This window comes from Chionomys nivalis, chromosome 2 (genome assembly GCF_950005125.1).
Source record: "Chionomys nivalis chromosome 2, mChiNiv1.1, whole genome shotgun sequence".
NCBI classification, from domain to species: domain Eukaryota; kingdom Metazoa; phylum Chordata; class Mammalia; order Rodentia; family Cricetidae; genus Chionomys; species Chionomys nivalis.
The window spans coordinates 12,389,927-12,412,841 of record NC_080087.1 but is presented as its reverse complement, the minus strand read 5'-3'; the positions used below and the strand labels follow the sequence as shown (position 1 = coordinate 12,412,841).

Below are 22,915 nucleotides of genomic sequence, written 5' to 3'. Positions count from 1 at the left end.
AGAAGAATGTGTTGGGTCACTAGAGTCCCTCTATTTGCTTTTTGCTATTATTCTCATATCATTATATTTTTGGCTCATATATGTTAAATCCATAGTATTTGCAGCCTGAGTAGGTCATCCAAGTTCACATGGGCGTCCCTCACTACGTCTCAGAAATCTTCCCACAAGCACTTCAGACTTAGCATGTCCATGGTACTTACGGTTACCACCCACACTGTCCTGGTCCTCCTGAATTCTTTTCATTTTTTCTGTGCTGTGTGTCACCCAGTCGTTCCGATAAGACTCCCAGCCTATATTCATGGAAAGACATTAGCTTTATCTCTCCAGTCTTGTTTGCACCTGGTCTCTGCCTCGGCTATCATCACCCTGCATTAAGCTCTTCTCACCTGGATTGTGTGCCTTCCTGCCTGGCCCCTGTCTCTTAAGTCCATGTCCTGTCTAAAATGCTACTCCTCCCAGTGGCTTCCAATCAGCTGTGGGTCTATAGGATCCCTCCCCTACCATTAGACCCAGTCCTTTATGTTCTATCGTGTGTGCACGGGAACATGTATGTACCTGCAGATATATTTATACACACCACTGTAAAGTATATGTGTACATGCTATCAAATGCACACACACCTTGACATATGCACTGCTCTTAAAAAACCAACCTTCCCATTTACAGGCACCATTCTTATACATACACCCTCACAGATACTCCCACTCCAGAGCAGGCCTTTCCTGTTGTGACTCTGTCCCCTCACCCATGTCATAGCTCCACCTGAAGCCCTTCTTCCAGGTCCCCTCCCACAGTCCTGGGAGCTGGGAATCAAACCTGGGTCTTCTAGAAGAGCAGCCAGTGCTCCCAGCTGCTGAGCTATCTCTCTAGTATCCTTAAAGTTTATTTTTAAATTAAAAGGTTTTCTTCTCCATAAGGTGGATGGTCTTGATGCCAGCCATGAATGCTCCTGGAACCCAATGAGACTGTGCAAATGCCACCTCTCACTTAAAATTGGAAATTCCCTTTTGAAAAATTTTTCTATATATAATATACTACATGTTATTATTTTCCTATACATAATATGATTATTTTCTCATATGTAATAAACTACAATGTGTGGTGTTTAGTGAAAAGGAGGCATATATATTTTCAATTTTAAATTATTTTGAGAGAGAATACATTCATAAACACCTTCGTCTCCTCCTCCTGTTGTCCAGCATCAGTAATCATCAACCAGGCCATGACCCGTCTCACGTCTTCTGTGACATGTGACCCATCCATGTCTTCTGTGACGTGTGACCCATCCCATGTCTTCTGTGACACGTGACCATCTCATGTCTTCTGTGATGCATGCCCCATCTCATGTCTTCTGTGACATGTGACCCATCCCACGTCTTCTGTGACACGTGACCATCTCATGTCTTCTGTGATACATGCCCCATCTCATGTCTTCTGTGACGCATGCCCCATCTCATGTCTTCTATGATGTGGCTTCTCCTTCAGCTGTCCTGTCTTGCAGTATAGCTGATCGATTTGAATCAGATGTGATTGTATCATTTCATCCATAAGAATTTTTAACCTACGTTTCTTGGCACACATTTGTGGTCCCTGACATTTTGGAAGCTGGGCAGGAGCATCACTTGAGCCACATGTTTGAGACCGACTGATGGCCACAGGATATCATGTACACTGACTATGCCCCTCCCTAAAAACTAAAGCTGGAGACTGAGGTGCTGGCTCAGCCAGGAAAATACTTGGGTGACTCGGGTTCAAAAACCCACATTTTAAAAAGCTGTAGCCCCAGCACTAAGGAGGTAGGGGAAGGATGGATCCTAGGTGCTCTGGCCAGCCTAGTCTTCTTGGTGAAATCTACATCAGTGAGAGAGGGAGACCTCATCTCCCCCCCCCCCACCCCCACCCCCCGAGACAGGATTTCTCTGTGGCTTTGGAGCCTTTCCTGGAACTAGCTCTTGTAGACCAGGCTGGCCTCGAACTCACAGAGATCCGCCTGCCTCTGCCTCCCGAGTGTTGGGATTAAAGGTGTGTGCCACTATCTCCCGGCTAGGGAGATCTCATCTTTAAAACGACAAGGAGACAGTGCCTGAGGATCAGGTGTTGATTTACCCACAACTACACAAACATTTATATAGACACACACATACAAATATATACACACAAAATAGAAAAGACTTCATATGTACTTTTAAAATCTATTTTAATTTTTAATTATGTGTAAGTGTGTGTGTCTGTAGATCAGCATACACACGAGTGCAGCGGGTGCTAGTGGAGGCATCAGATCCCCGCAGCTGGAGTTACACATGGTTGGGAACCACCCTGTGTGGTTGCTAGGAACTGAACTTAGGTTCTCCATGAGACTAGTCCATGCTCTTAACCACTGAGCCATCTCTCTGCCCCAATGATGCATTTCTAACACATAAAAATACAAATAGATTTGCTTTTCGGACAGAATGACATTACCATTCCAGCCATTTAATAAAATTAGTAATTGTCTAACATTATCAGATATCCCGTTAGCCTCATTGCTGACTTAAAATTTTACTTTTAACCTGAAAATCTCCTAGAATATTAATGCCATTAAACAATATTGACTACATTGACAGACCTTGTATGACAAATTAGCGTAAAAATTCACATTTTCTATGCCCATCTTTTTATTTTATGTCACATTTCCTAGTTTTATTCTCTGGGTTACCTTGAGAATATATTCATGAATGGGAAGATATGTCTGTTGGTAAAATGCTAGGCTTATAAACTTGGGGACCTGGGTTCAATCCCAGAAGCCACATGAAAAGCCCCTTGGTGCCCCTTGGTGGGTGGAGTCAAGTGGGTTCTTGGACCTGTGTGACTAGCCAGCCTGCTCTATTTGGTGAGCCCTAGGCCAGAGAGATAACTCAGCCGATATGGGTGCTTGCCACCCAGCTCCGGGACATGAGTTGATGACTCCAGCACTCACGTGGTAGAAGAGAGACCCTACTCCTGAAAGTTGTCTTTTAATCTGCACACAAGTGTGGCACATGAGCACATGCACACACAGGAAGTAAATACATACACACACATATGTTCTTTAAAGACTGTAGACAGTGCCCAGGGAATAACACCCGAGGTTGACCTCTGATCCCACCTGTGTTTATATGCACATACAGGTGCACACAAAGTATTTAATCACTTCTTGAGACTCTTTTTGTCTTGTTAGATTGCACTATTTTCTATAAGAAACAAGATTTAAGAATGTATGATTTTGAACAGTATTAACTCTGTAGTCATAAAATGTTTGTTATTTTTCATGTAAAAATTATATATTATACCAATTCTCAGCACAAATTTTCAACAGGAAATCCTAACTTCAACTTTTACCTTTATCTTTTCTGTTAGAATGTTGGTGGTGGATGGCTGGAAGGAAGAAACAACAAAGGAGAACAAGGGCTTGTTCCTACGGACTATGTGGAGGTAAGAACATAGGAGAACAGGCTTGTTCCTACAGACTATGTGGAGGTAAGAACGTACCACCATTGATTAACTAAAGCTGATCTTTGTTCGGCATCTTTTTACCAGTTGAGTTAAAAGGCTGTCAGGAAGATAGCAACCATTTTAAAAGTAAAATTTCGTTGGAAAAGTAGTAAGTAGTAATTAAATAAAACACGGAAAGTACATTGAAGTAGAAAAAGGGAAAGGATTTCCTATAGGCCTAAGCTACGAGGATGTTTAGGTTAGCTTCCTTCCCAGAGTAGCAACTTTTAGTTTTTCTGAATAAAATCCCCCATTTTTCTTTTGCTGATATATAGTACCTGCCGCCCAGAGCTCTGTGGTAGGTTAACTGACAGAGTTTAAATGGAGTCTTTAGAGGGTAGGCGTCACACTTCCTTCAGCTATTTCCATAGACACAAGGGTGTCTCTGCTGCAGCAAAGGATAGCACCCCCATATCCTGAGGTGATCCTGCAGAGTCAAAGCCACTGGGTAGCCATGCCACCTTCTGGGTCAGCTACCTGGCACCCCTGCTGGCTGCCTGTAGGTCTCAAAACTGAGCATTTGCCAATCATCTTGAGCGACAGGAACTGAGGTTTCCTGATGCACCTGTGACTAAAATTGGAGCTGGATCAAGAGCTGTGAGTCTTTGGTTCACTCAGTGTAGAAGAGGGCCGTGTGAAGAATGCTGCCCTGGGACCTGACAGCCCAGTGGGGAGGCTCTGCTCTCTGTCTGTGTTCTCTTGTCTGTGGTTGAAAATGAGAGGTGGAGAGTCTTAAACTCTCTGGGAAATCAGTAGCTTTTCTTCCCTTCAGAAATGCGTGTTCACACACATGCCATAGCTTTGTCCTTACAAGGCCAGCCGTTTAGAGGCCCCTGAGCACGATTTGAAAGTCTGAGTTTCAGATCCTGTTCTGGCTGTATGCACTGCACTTGTAAGATCCTAAACTGGACAAGACAGAGAAATCCAAGGATTTAGGTTGATATTGGTATCCTTTTTATTTATAGAATTCTGTTTGCCTCTAAAGAGGAGTAGTTTCAACTTTTTTGTGTGTCTTTCAGGACTGTACCAAAAACAGACCTATCCAACAGGCTAAAATTGGCCAGAACATGGATGAACCAGTAGATCATTCTTCAGCAGGATATGGTAGATTCCATGAACTACAATAGGCCATGTTCTGAACTATAAAGCATTTAATGTGCCCAAGAGAAGAGAATCAGGGGTAGAACTTAGTACCACACTGTTTGACCCCTAGCACAATCACCCGACGGGGGGGGGGGAGGGGGGGAGAGAGAGAGAGAGAGAGAGAGAGAGAGAGAGAGAGAGAGAGAGAGAGAGAAGATCAGTCATAGAGTGCCTCTTAGACTATAGTGAAATTTAACTCCAAACAAATAACAGAAGGATTGCTAGAAAATACCAAAGTGAAAATTAGTCTAAGTTGCACATAAGTCAAAGAAGAAATCTCAAGAAAAAAATTGTTTAAAGTAAATGCAAATGAAATTGCATCTTATCATCAGTATGGTGAGCAGCAGAAACCGTCCTTAGAGGGATGTCTGCAGCGCACGGAGTGTCTGCCGTGATAGACGGCACTTGCTGTCTCCCATAAGCTCTCACTGCAGCGCAATCCATGAAACGATGGCTTCTTTCTAATGTGCAGATTTTACCCAGTGATGGAAAAGATCCGTTTTCTTGTGGAAATTCCGTGGCGGACCAAGCTTTCCTCGATTCTCTCTCAGCGAGCACTGCTCAGGCCAACTCGTCTTCTGCCAACAGCAACAGCCAGGTACGTCCCTCCTCCTGTGGCCTGAACTGGCTTTCCTGAGATCAAGCTTAAGTGGAAGCTGTGGTTCGGCCTTGCTGTCATTGTTCCCTGAAAGCAATATCAAAGTAGCTGTGGGGGGGGGGGGAGAGTTCCATGAAGGGGGGGAGTGTCGTGGGGGGTACCATGTGAGGGGTGTGTGCCGTGTGAGGGGGTGTGGCATGAGGGTATATGGCGTGAGGGGGTGTGTGGTGTGAGGGCTGTACGGCGTGAGGGGATTTTGTGGCATGACATTGTGTGGCGTGAGGGGCTGAGGCATGAGGGATGTATGACATTCCTGCTGGGAATTAACACAGACCTCACCTGAAATGCCTGCTAAAGACTACAACACTAAAACCAAAAATGCAAGATAGGGTGTTAAAATTTGCTTTTGAGAGTATTAGGATTTGAATACAACCCTCCAAAGGCCAAATATTCCCCAGAATGAGGGTCTATAAAGAAGGAAGGAAACTGATAGAGGCGGCCAGTGTCTGTTTGACCAGACCAGGGCTTTGTTATCCTCTTGTCAGGCACTCGGGCACTTACTTATGTGCTAGCGCTGCTGGCTGTGAGTGCGCCCAGTGTGCCCTTGTGTTTTAAGAATGTACATATTTTCAACATCGCATGGTGGTGTGTGCCTTTAATCCCCACACTCACACTTGGGAGGCAGAGGCAGGTGGGTCTGTGAGTTCCAGGCCAGCCTGGTCTACATAGCAAGTTCTAAGCCAGCCAGGACTGCATAGTTAGACTCTGCGTCAAATACAAAATAAGAGTGACAGAGGAGTACATATCATATGTTCTGTGTTTCTATTACTTGATCCTAAAGTCTCCAGAGCTTCATCTGTAGAACTGAGATTTAGCTCTACGAGTAACAAAACAGGTGTTTTGAGTTGAGTGGTTAGGCGTTCACATGAGAGGATGTTGTGTCCTCTGGCCTCTTTGGGAGAAACAGTTAAATCTCCCTCAGTGATTCCCATCACAGTGTCCCAGCTGGGTGGGGGCAGTGCTTGCTTCCTCCTTCACTTTGTAGTCCATGGGCAGCAGTTACTGAATGCTTAATCAGTGAGAAATGTGATGCTATCTTAGTCACGCGGATGAGCTGAAGAGAGAAACACCCTCTCTAAACTCCCCCTGTTGTGAACAGTAAATGCTAACTTTCCATTCAGTTTCTCGTATACCTCGGGGAAAGTCCTGCCCTGGAAGACCCGGCAGGGCAGCCAAGCTGCAGCAGGACACGCAGTGTTCAAGTGAAGCCCTGGGAGCTCTCTACAGGTGTAATGAGGTGGAGCCTTGAATACACACAGGACAGGACCTCTCCTTTAAGACAGTGACATAAATCGTAGGGTGGAGCCTTGGATACACACAGGACCTCTCCTTTAAGACAGTAACATAAATCGTAGGGTGGCTTCTCGGTGGACTTACCAACTAGTAATCTATTGACTGTGTTGAGCTATAAGTGCTTTTGGAAGGGAACAGTAAGCTGTGGGAGCTGGAGCCCACTCATTGGTATCTTACACTTCAGTGTCTCCTTTGTAAACTAGTTTGCCAGTATGGTTGAAATGCCAAGCAGAAATCCACCTTAACAAAAGTAAGTCTCAATCATAGTCCACCTACAGGGTCTGACCCAGCTCAGATATGAAAAGTCATGGTGGCCATGGCCTGACTTCCTGTGTCGGCGTGAGAGAAGTCATCTAATCACCTAAACTCAGAGATGAGACAGGTTCAGCATGTTCTCCCAGAAGGCACCTGCCCTGCTCTGGCTGCATGTTTAGTTATCAGATGCAGGTGCTTGCTCTAGGTGCCCTAGGATGTCCACGGGAAGCAAGATACAGCAAACTCATCACTGCACAGCCAGCAGCTGCCACTAGAGAAGCCCACATGCCTGGTCTGGACTGTGTCTTACACCACAGTACCCTGAATGACCATGGGAGCTTAAGGACTGAATGGGCTCAGATCAGACGTTCTGTGTGAGCCTGCAGCACAGATGACATGCTATGCTTCATGTTACATCACATCAAGATACATAATGTCTGGGCAGTCATTGCTGAGACCAGGGGACACTTGTACTATCTGGGTGACAGTCTTTTTCCATTACATTGCATTTTATCCTCTCTCCAGAAAGGAATCTGCGTGGAATGAATTTGATGCTACTCACTGTCCTCCTAACAGCCTGCTGCCTGTTGTTAACATGGCCGGAACCACTGATCTTTTCCTCCTGTGTGTGCAGGCCTGGCTTGCTCCTGTCCATGTCCCATCATCAGCTGAGCTGTAGCTACCTGGCTACCTGATGCAGCTTTAGAGTTCAGGACCAATGTAGAATTCTTTCTCTTTAATTGCTGTTGTTTTATGGCTGCTTCAGAGCAGCTAATGAGTTTCCTCTTCCTTCTTTTGCGTAGCATTGTGACCTGAGGGTTCATGTTGATGGGCTCACTGCAGTTAAGCCCACTGAGTTCTGCTGTTTTCTCTATTTGTGGTTGCCTCCTGGGGAGAACTCAGTTCAGTTGTTTCCCTACATTGAGTAGATTTCAGGGCTCCCTTACTCTGACTGGGTCAGCCTCAGTTGGCTAATTTTTTTCTCTTTGATATGGGTCATATTTTCCTGCTTCTTCATTCCTGGTAGTTTCCTTATTGGATGCCAGACTTTCTGATTTTTCTTTGCAGTGCTAAATATCTTGCACCCTCATTAATATTTTGAACCTAATGATATATGTAAGTTGTTTTTAAATGCCCATTTCTCTTTGACTTTAAGCTTTTCTAAGTGTGAGCAAAGGAATATTTCACTTAGGGGTATCTTTGCCCTGCTACTGAAGGGAACCCTTGCAGTCCACTGTGCACTGTGAGATGCTCTGCTGTGTTAGGATTGTGCTTTGCATCTCCTCTCCTGGTTCTCCTCTGACTTACAGAGATTCCTCACAATGACTTTATTAGATGTCAGCTCTAGACCTAGGCCCTCTGTAGACCCAGAGCTTCCTGGTTCAGCTCTAGACCTAGGCCCTCTAGACCCGGAGCTTCCTGGTTCAGCTCTAGACCTAGGCCCTCTAGACCCGGAGCTTCCTGGTTCAGCTCTAGACCTAGGCCCTCTAGACCCGGAGCTTCCTGGTTCAGCTCTAGACCTAGGCCCTCTAGACCCGGAGCTTCCTGGGTCAGCTCTAGACCTAGGCCCTCTAGACCCGGAGCTTCCTGGGTCAGCTCTAGACCTAGGCCCTCTAGACCCGGAGCTTCCTGGGTCAGCTCTAGACCTAGGCCCTCTAGACCCGGAGCTTCCTGGGTCAGCTCTAGACCTAGGCCCTCTAGACCCGGAGCTTCCTGGGTTCAGCTCTCACTCCAGCCCTCATCTTAGGCTCTACCTCAGCAAGTCTCAGAGCTCTGGGCTCTGTGAGATCCTGGTAGCAAATGGGGTGTTTGTAAACCTCCTCTTGTTTCCTGTAACCCAGGATCACTGTTCTTGGGGGACCGGTGATTTGAAAAGTTTCCTGTATGTTGTCATTTTTAGCATGAGTGAGAATGTGAACTGGGTCCCGATGGTCCTTCTGAGTTACCTTTTCTCCATAGACACCTTATGGTATTTGTTCCATGCTGAGCACTGGTGGATCTAGGACATGGGCTCCATAGGTTGTCAGGGAAGTCAGTAACCATATTCCAACAAAAGCACATACCAGAGGACATTTACTTTTGCCTCTCAGTTCCTAGTGTGACTCTCAGTCTGCCGTGAGGTAACAGGGTGGCTCTGGTCTTCCTGACTGGGCTCCCACACAGTTGGTGCTTTTGAAAGGAAAGGGTTAAAATCCCGACATTTTGCAGTCTCAACTGTATTTTTTCTGGGTCTGTCTTGCGAGTTATATGACATGCATTGTATTTGTCATGCCCATCCTCACTCCTGTTGGGGGAGGCTGTTTGTTTGTTCCCGGCTGCCAAGACCACGAAATAATCACACAGAAACTATATTATTTGCAATACTGTTCGGCCAATAGCTTAAGCATATTTTTGGCTAACTCTTATATTTTAAATTAACCCATTTTTTTCATCGCTGTATTGCCACGTAGCTGTTGCTTACTGGGTAAAGTTCCAGCGCATTTGTCTTTGGTGGCAGCTACATGACTTCTCCCTGACCCTGCCTGCTCCCTGTGTGTATCTCTGTTAGCCTGGCTATATTCTGTTAAGCCATTGATCAAAAGCAGCTTTTTTATTAACCAGTAAAAGCAACACGTATACAGAAGGACTTCCCACACCATTTTCCTTTTCTGTTTTAGTGGATATAGTCAACCATGTTGGGCACCAATTTGTTGGGGGAGGCTGTTTGTTCCTGTCTGCCCAGACAATGAAATGACCACACAGAAACTATATTGTTTGCAGTACTATTTGGCCAATAGCTTAAGCGTATTTTTAGCTAGCTCTTATATCTTTAGTTAACCCATCTTCATTAATCTGTGTATCACCACATGGCTGTGGCTTACTGGGTAAAGTTCCATCTCCAGCGTCTGTCTCCAGCGGAGCTAACGTGGCTTCTCATTGACTCTGTCTTCTCTCTATATATATACATACATACATACATACATATATATATTTTAGCCTGGCTATATTCTGTTTAAGCCATTGGCCGAAAGCACCTTCTTTATTAACCAATAAAAGGAACACATATACAGAAGGACTTCCCACGCCCCTTGTAGCTTGCGATTATTTTTAGTGCTTCAGTGGTACTGTGTGGTACCAAGCAAACAGGCTTGGGAAGATACAGCACACTACCACAGAGTTGGCTGCTGTGTGCATTGTTTGTGAGTAGGTGGCATGCTGGAACTTTTTGGCTTTGTTTTGAAATTTCTGGTTTTGGTTAAAACTTTGCTATATGTTGTCCCCGCTCACTGAGTACCTTTCTATTTTAAGGTGAACATTTTGGCTCAAATTGGTTGTGTTGAAAGTCTCAGCCAGTCACCCCCTTCTTCTTCTTCTCCTTCTCCTTCTTCTTCCATAAATAAGGTAAATTTGAGGTGTGAATAACTACATGAAGAAATAATCCTTTACCAGCCCGACAGGTATTATTTTCATATGTGGGGATTTGAGGAAGCTCTTCTGGGTCTTGGTCGGCCAGATGTGATGGAAGAGTCAGGGCCTGCAGGCTGCCAGCCAAGACTTTTACTGAGGCCTGACTGGTGTGTGTGCCCGGCATTCAGTGAGCTCTAGTGAGTGACAGTAGACCCTGGTACCAGAAGGGGCAGAAAAGAAAGGGCTGAAAGTGTTGCTCAGTGGAAATGGGGAAGAAGAGGCTAGGGAAGTGGGACCCCTTGGCTATGAAATGGAGTGGGTTAGTGTATGGCTGAGCCTGTGGTTTCAAGACAGGCAAAGAAATAAGTGGCCAAAGGATCTTTAAAATAGATCATTATATCCCAGCACGTTGCATTCTGATTAGATTTTGAAAACACCAAGCTCTTGGCTTTAAGTGCCTAGAAAGTGTTTCTCCCAAAGCCCAAGTAGTGGACATTACCACCGAGCTTCACTTCCACCTTCTGCTCTTCAGGGTATCCAAAGGAAGCAGATCCTTGGAGGGTAGAAAATATTCTATCTATGTATATGCCTGAAGGCCAGAAGAGGGCACCAGACCTCATTACAGATGGCTGTGAGCCACCATGTGGTTGCTGGGAATTGAACTCAGGACCTTTGGAAGAGCAGGCAATACTCTTAACCTCTGAGCCATCTCTCCAGCCCCGTAGAAAATATTCTAAATGTCTAGTTTTCATCTCTTTATTTTAAAATGTCTCCAGTAATGTGACCTGGCATTTAAACTGCTTGGAAATGTAACCGTTATATGACCTCCTCCTTTTAGCATAGAGGAAGAGGTAACTACTTAGTGAACTCCTGGCTTAGCTCTTTTCTTTGTCATTTATTTTGGTGTGGTGTCTAACTCTGGAGCCCAGGCAGCCTCTAGAACTTGCTGTGCAGCAGGCTGGTGTCCAGCCCTTAGGCTTCCTGCCTCATCAGGTGTTTCTCTACATTCCCGGTGAATTCTCACATAGAAAGATAACTCTGCCGAACCCCACTTGTCAGTAGCGTATGCACTTATCCGTTCACACTGAGAGGTTAGAGTTGCCAATTCCTTCTTACGGTGTGGGAGCTGAGAAGGGTGGATTGCTCATATGTGAGTAGCTAGTAAGTAGGAAAACTGGGATTCAGGCCTAGAGAAACATCAGAGCCTGCATCCTTAGTCATTGTACGCACGTGAAATTTACGTGGCCCGTGGTTACAGAGCAGTTTGAATTCGCCTAGGTGTCTGGTGTCTGGCCTTTCCACCGTGCTGTGAAGTTGAGCACTGAGTAGCCCATGTTTAGGTCAGTGATGGGCTTACATGTGAGTGGCCCCATAAGATTCAGATGGAGCCGAACACTCCCGTTAGTGCTGCATCAATGGCCTCACAGAATATATCACTCACGTGTGTGTGTTTGTGCTGACCCTGCTGACCTACCCACTGTTCATCGTGTAAAAGTGTGCATTTGGTTGTGCACAGGGCACCACAGGGACAAATGGCTGCTTGGCTGCTTTATTATCCACTCTGCTTCATAGCCCGCTGGTGTAGTGTTCTTGAACAAGAAGTCACTATAAAACCTCTGCTGCCCCGCCCCCGCAGCTGTGTCAGACATGCCGTGAGCGCTGCATCTCGTAATCGAATCATTCTCTCTACCTGATTTCATCTCATGTTGTTTTGTTATTGTGGCCCTAGGAGCTGTAGGCTCCTATGTATCCCATACAGCCTTGGTGGATAATAGCTTGTCTGCCTAGGTTTATAAAAACATGCTGTCCCACAGCGCAATCCCCTGGATGTAGTTCTCAGGAAGTAGCTTATTAAACACATTGACTGCATCTGTCATGATCATAGCTCCCCTGTGGGAATAGATACATGAGTGTGTGATGCGCACACCTGTCACTGCTACCTTTGTGACCATCCCAAGTTCATTCTCAGGTCCTTTGGTTACAAGGTTGGTTTTCTCAGCCACTTAAGATAATGCTGTAAGTTCTTTCAGGAGATGGCTTGAAACAGCCAGGATGAGGTTACACAGGCAGTAGCCTGTTATATAGCCTCTGTGTGTGTGTGTGTGTGTGTGTGTGTGTGTGTGTGTGTGTGTGTGTATGTGTGTGTGTCTTAGGAAATTTCAGTGGCTTTTAGATGTAAAGTTTCAGACAGGCAGCTGTGTTGAATCTACTGCTCCTGGATGTTGGAACAGTGCTTAAGTTAGTTGGGGTAAGGATTAGGTAGAGAGGACATACATAATCAGTGAATTATGGAACAAGGAGGGATTGTGTTTGCCCTACATCCAGGTAGACATTCTAAAGTGGCAGGCCTGTTGTTCAGCTACTTATCCTTGTCTCCACTGAATTTTTCTTTAATGTGTGTGTATTGCTCTTTAAAATGAGAATCAAGACCTACTTAAAAGTCCAGTTAAGAACCTACTCAAGAGCAGTTAAGGTCAATGGAAAATGGCATTCTAGCAGACGCAAGGGATGTGCGCATCAGTGAGAGCGGGCTGTTACTCACCACACTTGCCTGTGTTTTCACTTGGGTTCGACATAGAAATTGAAAAGCGTTTCCGTTGCTTCTACCAGCACGTCTGTTGTTCTCAGCCATCCTGTGAGCCCGTTTCCAGACATCACAACACTCTTTCTCTTGTTCCTCTCCCACACAGGTTGGTGGTGGCAATGACCCTTGGTCAGCCTGGAACGCCCCCAAATCTGGGAACTGGGACAGCTCAGATGCTTGGGGCACCAGGACAGATGGGGCTGGTGCCCAGAGAAACAGCACTAACAACTGGGACGCTGCCTTCGGCCACCCGCAGGCCTACCAAGGACCAGGTGAGGGGATTTCTGCTTGAGTGACTTACAGGAAAAGCAGGCCAATGTTGCTATCCTCAACGTCAGCACAGCTCAGCAACTCTGGCTGGAGGGTCGTGCATCTCCTCAATGCTGACGCCATCTCCTTGGAATAGTAGGCACCTCTCAGGATGTTGTTGGTAATGCCTCCCAGCATTGCCTCCCATGGAACCTTCCTGGGGTCCACGAATTTGCTAGAACAGTATGAACTCAGGGAATCACTTGACTTACTGTTGCCAGGGTATTACAAGAAGTACATCAAGGGATGCACAAGAGCAGCCAGATGAGGAGGTCCCTAAGGGAGGCGTCGAGAGAGGTGGTGCTTCCAGGCCTCTCCTGTCACACCGCCCCCAGCACCTGCATGTTCTTCTCACCAGTGAAGACACTGTTAGAACCCTGTGACCCTGGGGGTTTTGTGGGAAAGTCATCCCCTTGGCATGGCTGATTATTTACTTCCTCTCCAGCCAGTCTCCTCTTCACAGAGAGGGAGATGGGCTGAAGACTCTGAACATCCAGTAATTCATAGCTGGTTTTTAAGGAGGTGAGCTCAGTTCCACAGTGCATCATGGGTCTCCTGGAGTAGAAGACACTCCAGTCATCCAGGAAATGCCAAGGCACGAGCACTGGCTCAGGAGGCTCTGCTCACTGGGTTTTAAGCAGAGGAGAGATGTATTGAAGGAGAGGCAGTCCAAAGATGAAGAAAGGATATTTGCACCAAGCAGGGGTGGTAGTGGCACACACTCACGAGGCAGAGGCAGGTGGACCTCTGTGAGTTCAAGGTCAGGTGGTCTACAGAGAGTCCCAGGACAGCCAAAGGAACTCAGAGAAACTGTCTGGACAGAAAAAACAAAAGGATATTTAGAACAGAGGACGTAACTTAGTTGGCAAAAGATCTAAGTTTGAACCCCATAACCTATTGAAAAAATGCCAGGCATTGTGGCACCGAGATGGAAACAGGCAGAGCCCTAGGGCTCACTTGGCGAGTTCCAGGCCAGCCAGAGACTCTCCCAAAACACATGGTCAGGGTTGGAGAGTTGGCTCCGTGTTTAAAAGCACCAGGGTTCATCCCCCCAGTACTCACATGGCAACTGAGTGTCTGTACTTCAGTTCCAAGGGATAAAGTGCCCTCTGCTGGCCTCTGTGGGCACTTCATGCACAGATGTGCTTGTGCACACACACACAGTGCAAACACATATGCTTTTGAAAGGATGTTCATGTCAGGTTCCATGTACATGTACCACACACACAGATGTACATGTGCACACACATACACAGTACAATCCCCACCCCAAGGATCTTCTCGTCAGCTCTGGAACTAAAAAGATCCAGGACTGCTCTGTGTTGACAGCCTGTCATGTGAGCCTCTCAGCTTCTATGTGACACGACAGAGCCCAACAGCAGAGGACTCACTGCCTCTTCTGCATCTGTCATCATTGCTAAGCAGTTGTTCTTAGAGGTGTTGTCCTTTTTCTCTCTAATGCCTTTGAATTAAGAAGTTTTTTTGTTTGTTTGTTTGTTTGTAAGTTTGTAAGACTAAATTTGTCCACGCCAAAGCCACTAGGAGGCTTTTTTTTGGGGGGGTGGGTAACCAGGTCACACTGCTGTAGTCTGTGTTAATCAGAAGCTGCTCAGAGCAACAAAACAGTGCTTTTAAACAGGGTTGGGTGGTGCATGTCTTTAATTCCAGCACTTGGGAGACAGAGCCAGGTAGATCTCTGTGAATTTGAGGCCAGCCTGGTCTACAAAAATGAGTTACAGAATACCCAGAAGTATGTAATGAGACCCTGTCTCAAAAAGAAATCCATATTTGAGCTATAAGACAGTGATTACTGCAGTTAGACATTAACAAGCCATCACCTCACATGATGTGTGTGTGTGTGTGCATGTGCACACTTAAATGTTTCCTGAGAGTATCTAAAATCTCTTAGCAAATCTCCAGTATACAATAAAACATTGGCAATTGCCCCAGGCCGTGCATAAGAACCATGACTTACTCCTGGAAGCTGCATTGTCTGCCCTCCTGTCTGCATCCCTACATCCCCCTCCCTATCCCGTCTACATCCCTGCATCCCCCTCCCCATTCTATTTGCATCCTACATCCCCCTCCCTATCCCGCCTACATCCCTGTATCCCCTCCCTATCCCAGCCCCATCCCTACATCCCCCTCCCTATCCCATCCCCATCCTACATCCCCCTCCCTATCCCATCCCCATCCCTACATCCCCCTCCCTATCCCATCCCCATCCTACATCCCCCTCCCTATCCCAGCCCCATCCCTACATCCCCCTCCCTATCCCATCCTCATCCCTGCATCCTCTCTCTATCCCATCTCCATCCCTGCATCCCCCTCCCTATCCCATCCTCATCCCTACATCCCCCTCTCTATCCCATCTCCATCCCTGCAACCTCTCTCTATCCCATCTCCATCCCTGCATCCCACTCCCCATCTCTTCTACATCCTTGCACTCTCTCCCTGTCCCATTTACATCCCTGTACCCCTCCCCATCCTGTCTGCACCTTGCACCCCTCCCCATCCTGTCCACATCCCTACACCCCTCCCCATCCTGTCCACATCCCTACACCTCTCCCCATCCTGTCTACATCCTTCCATCCCCTCCCCTTCCTTAGTGGTAACAGTTCTTTCTGCTTCCACATGCTCGGTAGTGTTGAAGATTCTACATATGGTTGAGATGCTAGTACTTGGCCTTCTAGGTCTGGGATTGTTTAAGTGTGTGCCATAGTGTTATCTAAATAATATCACATTGAGTATGCATTTAACAATTTCTTCACCCGTTCATGTGCTGATAAACTCCACATCCTGGCTACTGCAGGTATTGCTCCAGTGACTGTTGGAGTGAAGATAGCTCTTCAAGGTGCTGATGTAATTCCTAATGGGCGGCTAAGTCAGGCTCTCCCCATTCCCCAGTGTTTAAGGGTCCCATACCTTTCTGTAGTCCTGCTGACTTCCATTCATATCAGGGCTAAAAGGACACCATTCTGTCTGTACTCTTGCCAATGACTCAATCTTCCTATAAATCCTAGCAACTATAATAGCACACAACTCCTTTTTTTTCCTATATAAGTAAAAAACGTTCAGTTTTTCACGTACAAGAAGGATTTATAGTTGTTCTTGGATCTATCTCAGTTGCTGGCCTCCCCACCATTCTTGTGCTTTCCTGTACCAACATTAGCATTCGCACTTGAACATAGACACTGTGACTCCACTCAGTCTGTCTGATGACCAAGACAACAACCTGATAGGCTGGGCATGGGGAAAGTTCTCACCCCAAGCAGGATGGAGCAGGAGGTGTAAGATTTCATATGCAAAACTTACACACTGGTTCTTTCTTAAACCTTGTATTTACTATATCCCAGGCCATCGTTGACCATCGATAATGGAAGTGGAGCCTGAGTACAGAGGCCTGTGGTGTTTGCTTTCCCATTGTTGAATTGTTGAGGAGCTGGTGTTGCTTTTTTGGAGATTTTATTTACGTCTGTTTTATGTGTATAAGTGTTTTGCCTGCTTGTCCTTCTGAACACTGTGAGTGTGCAGAGCTTTCAGAGGCCAGGAGAGAGCATTCGATCTTTGGAACTGGAGTTACAGACAGGTGTTAGGCATCATTTGCATGCTGGGAGCAGCAAGTGCTCCTAACTGCTAAGCAGTCTCTCCAGTCTTTCACTGCTGAATTGCCTGAGTTCCCTGTATGTCTGGAACACTGGCCATTTATCACACTAGGGTTCACAGATGCCTTCTCTTCTAGCTGTAGGCTGTGTGTTTCTTCACTGGTTGTTGCCTCCTGTGCTGTGCTGGAGCCTGTGGGTTGGAGGTGGCCCTACTTGTTATTTTTGTTTTATTTCCTCGACTTCAGTGTGACACCTAGACAAAGAGCTGAGGGCATGTCAGGGGTTTCTCCCCATTATCCTCAGGAGTTTTATGGTTTGGGTATTTAAGTAACTGATTTTCTTTTGGCTTTTTTAGATGACATAAGGTAAGGGCCCAGGTTTTGTTCTTGTGTGTGGACATCAGTTTCCCCAGCACCACAGACTGAAGAAGCTATCCACTGAGGCACTTGTAAAGAGTTTGTTAACCTAATTTGTAGAAGGAGCTGTGGGCTATGTTCCTGCCACCTGGCTTCCGGACGCCCAGCTAGCTCAGTCGGTAGAGCATGAGACTCTTAATCTCAGGGTCGTGGGTTCAAGCCCCACGTTGGGCGCCATTCTGTAACATTGAACAGGGCCTCCTTGTTTGTTGGGGTTTCTTGTCCCACAAGGTACCCCACAACTGTTTAGTCCCAGAGAAAATCGCACATAGGTCTCCATAAATTATAAGCTGATTGGCCCATTAGCTCTAGCCTCTCACTGGCTAACTCTCACATCTTGACTAACCCATTTTTCTGATCTATGTTAGCCATGGGGCTCAGTACCTTTTTTCAGTGGGGCAGATCACATCCTGCTGCTTCGGTGGTCTGGGCAGGAATGGGAGGAATCATCTTCCTCCTTCCCAGAATTCTCTTGTTCTCATTACATCATTTCTAATTCCTGTCTGGTTTTCCTGCCTATACTTTCTGCCTGGCCAATCAGCGTTTATTTAAAACATGATTGACAGATTACAGACAATTCTCCCTCACCCTAATTGTCTTGTTTAACTTAGTTCTCATTTGTCTTTTGCATTAAAAAAAAAAAAGGCAGAATTCCTAAGTCAAGCCTCGAGACTGCAAAGCCTGTGTTCTTCAATTCAGACTGGACTCTGCTTTACATCTCCCTAAAAACTGGATAGCTCCAGCACTTAAGCAATTCCACTTATGTTTTCTCTCTTGCTGTTTTTGGTTTTTGTCTCCCCCCACCCCCAGCAACTGCTGAGGACGATGAGTGGGATGAAGAGTGGGATGACCCCAAGTCCTCGTCCTCGTACTTTAAGGACTCAGAATCAGCTGAAGCAGGGGGCCTCCAGCGGGGAAACAGCCGTCCAGGTGCCTCTTCCATGAAGCTGCCCCTTAACAAGTGAGTTTAAGGGGGGCAGAGGATGTCTACTCTCTCTATGCCATGTAAGAGAAGTTGTACTTCTTCCTAGTCCGTAATCTACTGAGTCTTAGTTTAGAAGCTGACTTCATTTCTTCCGTTTCACAAGGCTAGTGAGTGAAGTGTTCATTTATTCAGTTATGCTGGAGTCATAGGCTTCCCTTCCCCTGCTCAAGCCTCACTGAGTAGCTAACTGGCTATTGGCCACTTGATTACACTTTACAGTTTCCATCTGAAAGACAGAACAAGGTTAAAACTGGTGTGTTATGGCCACATGATGAGAACTGTAGAGTGTACAGTGGATTACAGCCACGTGGTGAGAATGCAGAGTGTGAAGTGGGTTACGGCCACGTGGTGAGACTGTTGAGTGTGCAGTGGGTTACGGCCACGTGGTGAGACTGTTGAGTGTGTAGTGGGTTACGGCCACGTGGTGAGAACTGTTGAGTGTGTGGTGTGTTATGGTCACATGGTGATAACTGTAGCGTGTGCAGTGTGTTATGGCCACTTGGTGAGAACTGTAGCATGTGTGGTGTGTTATGGTCACTTGGTGATAACTGTAGCATGTGTGGTGTGTTATGGCCACATGGTGATAACTGTAGCGTGTGCAGTGTGTTATGGTCACATAGTGGGAACTGTAGAGTGTATGAGGAAGGACAGAGACTCACAGCACTTATCTTCATGTTCAGATTTCCTGGATTTGCAAAGCCTGGCATAGAACAGTACTTGTTGGCCAAGCAGCTAGCAAAACCCAAAGAGAAAATCCCCATCATTGTAAGTTTGTTCATTCTTGTCTGTTTGTTTTATTGCTAATTAAAATTTTTTATAATGTCTAAGCTAAGAATGTTAGTCTTTTTTGGAAGTATTTTTAAGCACACTTATACTGTCCCAGCTAGTTGACAATATGTTATTAGGCATACTAAAGATAATCAGCATAAATTAATGATTGTTACTGCTTCTCTCAATTTTCTCTATTTTTATCTTTCAACTATTAATGTTCAACCATCAGTCACACATTTTAATACTTTTCCTTTTCTAAATGTCTTAGACTGTAAGACATAATCACATTCTGTTTTCTACCAGCCTTATTTATTCAGCCAATAAGCTCAGTTCAGATATTTAGGTTTCTACCCTGATGAAAGTAGAGCACATCATTAGCATAAGGTGCTTTTCCCAATATACTGGTAATAGAATTTCTTTCAGTAAACCAGCTGTCAGCCCAAGATAAGGGGCTAACAAATAAAAGCTGGGAGCTAATGGAACCAATAACAGTTGAATCTGTCTTGGTGAAATGATTATTACATAATATGACAAATGCTCTTTGGTCTCATCCCATACTTTGATTCTTAATACCTTTCTATCTAGGCGATATCTAGTGAAATTCTAGGGGGAAAAGCTCTATGACTGTTTTGTAACCCTATTGACTTAACCTGTAGCTGATGGAAGCCTTGAATGTAATCACCATGGTTGCATGCAAGCCCAAGGAACCATCTGCTTTTTGCTGTAATCTTTGGTTTCAGGGGCCCATGATAAAATACCAGGAATGATAATCGACCTTTTAATTACTTTTCCTCATTTGTAAAATGTTTAAAATTCTAGGAACCGCCAAATAGAAGTGCAATATCCCAAAGCCCATAATACCTTTGTCCCTCAAAGCATATATGGGGCAATTACCTTCTGAGTAGTTTATGATTTGAGCCGGGTGGTGGCGGTGGTGGAGCACGCCTTTAATCCTAGCATTCGGGAGGCAGAGGCAGGCGGATCTCTGTGAGTTCAAGGCCAGCCTGATCTACAGAGCAAGTTCCAGGACAGGCTTCAAAGCTACAGAGAAACCCTGTCTCGAAAAAAAAAAATAAAAAAGATTTGAATCTTTTTGTTTGTTCCAGGCTGGGGGCAGGGGGGCAACATATATCATGAGCCTTCTCATTAAATTTAAAACTCTGTGGAATTAAGAGCCATGATTTGCCCCTCACATTCTAGTGTGGACTTTGTCACAGGCGTGACTATGGTAGAACACAGAGCATGAAGTCCAGCCTGTGCTTTGTCTATGAGTTTTAGGAGAAAGAAACCCATGAGGCCTGTGGGCAAACCTGTCTGTGCAGCTTCTCACATAGCAGAAGAAATGGGAAAGCCATTGAGTCTTCAGGAGACGAAGACAGAACAGAGACCCAGTTTAGGCCTAGGATAAAAAGTAACATTACATACGGACAACCTAGGCCTAGTGAGTTTGAGGACCAGGCAGTTGCCCTTTGTCCTCATCACAGAGGGTTGCTGCTCAAGATGAGGGCTTAGCAGAGCCTCGCAGACATAGCCCTGAGGCAGCTTAGTTGTGTTCTTAGAGACCTCTTAGTTAGTGCCTTGTTAACCATCTCCAGTCCTCAGGCGCCTTCTGCAGTGACCATTGCCTGGGCTTCCATACCCATCCGGCATTTCCTTCCTCCACCTCTGGACAGAATGAGAGGTGGGCATTTCTGTCCCCTTGCACTTGCTGGCTTTGCCGTTCTCAGCGTGCATAGACTTCTCTGTAGCCCCATCTATTGGTCTTCCTTGTTTTCTTTTTACTTCTAGTCATGGCTGAAATAATGGCCAGCAGGCTGTAGCCAGGCTCACCATGGCTGACATAATGGTCGTCAGGCTATGGCCAGGCTCACCATTGGTGAAATAATGGCCGTCAGACTGTGGCCAGGCTCACCATTGCCTAAATAATAACCGTCAGTGGTGGCCAGGTTTACCATGGCCGAAATAATGGCCGTCAGCTGTGGCCAGGCTCATACTGTTTAGAAGTTAGGACAGTACTGCTTCAAGCATCATTCACAGACCAGTTGCTTATTTGAAAATTATTTTACCAGTCAGCCCTGTATTTAGTTTCAAAACAGATGAGGCTGGCAGTGGCACATGCCTTTTCCCCAGCACTTGGGAGGCGAAAGCAGGTGGATCTCTGTGAGTTCGAGGTCAGCCTGGTCTACAAGAGCTAGTTCCAGGACAGGCTCCAAAGTTACACAGAGAATCCCTGTCTTGAAAAACCGAAAAACACAAACCAACCAACCAGACGAGAGTGCGTATAAAAACTGAGACTGTGACATCATTGACATAATCCTGATACATAAATTTTTTCACACACACACACATAAACAAATAGTCAATGTTAAAAGTTTAAATTAAAAAGGAAAAGCCCTTTGTCCCATTTAGCTTTAAATTCTGGTCTAAAGGAGGATGTGCTTCTGTACTCAGCTCCCTAAATGTGAGCCAGTTTCTCTTCATCCTGAGACAAGATGCCCACATGGACAAGATGGGTTCATCTGAACAGCTGTGGTCTACTAGAACTACAGACAGCCCTTCCGTCTCCAAAGGAGCAAGAATGGCTGCCGTAGGACCTCAGTTCTGAAAGGAATTGTTCTTTGTGTTACTGTTTTCCCAAGTTACAGAATTAACTTGTCCTGATCACTGTTTAGGTTGGCGATTACGGCCCAATGTGGGTCTACCCTACCTCTACTTTTGACTGTGTGGTCGCGGATCCCCGGAAAGGGTCCAAAATGTACGGTCTGAAGAGCTACATTGAGTACCAGCTGACGCCCACCGTGAGTGCCTGCCCCAGCCCCGATGGCTGCTGTCGCCGCGTGCTTTTTCTCCATTTCAGAGCTCGGCATCAATAATGCTTTCTTCTCTCTCCCTTGTTTTGCAGAACACTAATCGATCCGTAAACCACAGGTATAAGCACTTTGACTGGTTGTATGAGCGTCTCCTAGTCAAGTTTGGGTCTGCCATTCCGATCCCTTCTCTTCCAGACAAGCAGGTGACAGGTGAGTGTAGGCTGTGCCATTCACAGTAGCAGGTGGAGAGCTGGCTGGGTGGTGCTCCTGATGCGCAGGGGCACAAGTGGAAAACTTTGCTGTACCTGGAATTCTAGAAAAGTCATTGTCTTTATTTCCTTTTACCAAAAAGGTACATTTTTTAAGTGTGAGAATAGAGCCTTAGAAAATAGAAATCTGAGCAGCCTAAAATGAAAACAAAAGCTTGAGACCCCAGTGACAAGAGACAGGCTCTGCCGCCCTGCTCTCTTGTGTGTGGAGAACACACGGAGAAGTCAGCTCTGGGTTGTTCTTGAGGAAGAATTCTGCAGCACACACTCTACCCTCTCCCTTTCCTTGTTTACTTAAGTGTCACATTCGTTCCACTTTGTCCTGCCCCCAGAAGTCTGGTAAGTGAGGTTTGGAGGGTGGCTCAGCAGTTAAGAATGTGCACTGCTACTACAAGGGACCAACTTCAGTTTAATTGCCTACGACTCCAGCTTCAGCCTCCACCCGCACCTGCGTTCATGTGCACATTACACACACACACACACAAATTTAAAATAACTAAAATACCTTTTAAAAATGAGAAACTCTCTGCTCAGTAATCCACCTTCTGCCCCTGTACATCTGCTCAGAAAGGGTTTGCCTCTGTTCTTAAAAATTGTCATCTCAGCTGGGTGGCGCGCGCCTTTAATCCCAGCACTCAGGAGGCAGAGGCAGGCGGATCTCTGGGAGTTCGAGGCCAGCCTGGTCTACAAGAGCTAGTTCCGGGACAGGCACCAAAGCTACAGAGAAACCCTGTCTTGAAAAACCAAACCAAACAAAACAAAACAAAAAAACAACAACAACAACAAAAAAAACCTGTCATCTCAGACTTGAGTCTCTTCTAGTGTGGGACGGGGATAAATGCTTGAGATTTCAATGAGAAGCATGACTTAGAACATGGGGTTAGTAAAGGGGCTGAGCGTCCCCGAAACTAAGAGTTTCA

At 45.9% G+C, this 22,915-nt stretch overlaps 1 protein-coding gene and 1 non-coding gene across 3 annotated transcripts in view; both read left to right on the top strand.

The window, feature by feature from the left end:
- Nucleotides 1-22,915, top strand: part of Snx9 (sorting nexin 9) — a 90,435-nt gene that overhangs the window by 41,000 nt on the left and 26,520 nt on the right. The window contains exons 3-10 of one of the 2 annotated variants that reach the window (XM_057762606.1): nt 3,376-3,450; nt 5,126-5,251; nt 10,148-10,240; nt 12,937-13,102; nt 17,971-18,121; nt 18,826-18,910; nt 21,589-21,714; nt 21,819-21,936. In XM_057762606.1, the coding sequence (XP_057618589.1) occupies nt 3,376-3,450; nt 5,126-5,251; nt 10,148-10,240; nt 12,937-13,102; nt 17,971-18,121; nt 18,826-18,910; nt 21,589-21,714; nt 21,819-21,936 (940 nt within the window). The remainder of the gene's footprint in view (nt 1-3,375; nt 3,451-5,125; nt 5,252-10,147; nt 10,241-12,936; nt 13,103-17,970; nt 18,122-18,825; nt 18,911-21,588; nt 21,715-21,818; nt 21,937-22,915) is intronic. The other variant, XM_057762607.1, reaches the window with a different exon arrangement.
- On the top strand, nt 17,262-17,334 carry Trnak-cuu (transfer RNA lysine (anticodon CUU)). The gene has a single exon. It is a non-coding gene; the product is annotated as a tRNA-Lys (tRNA).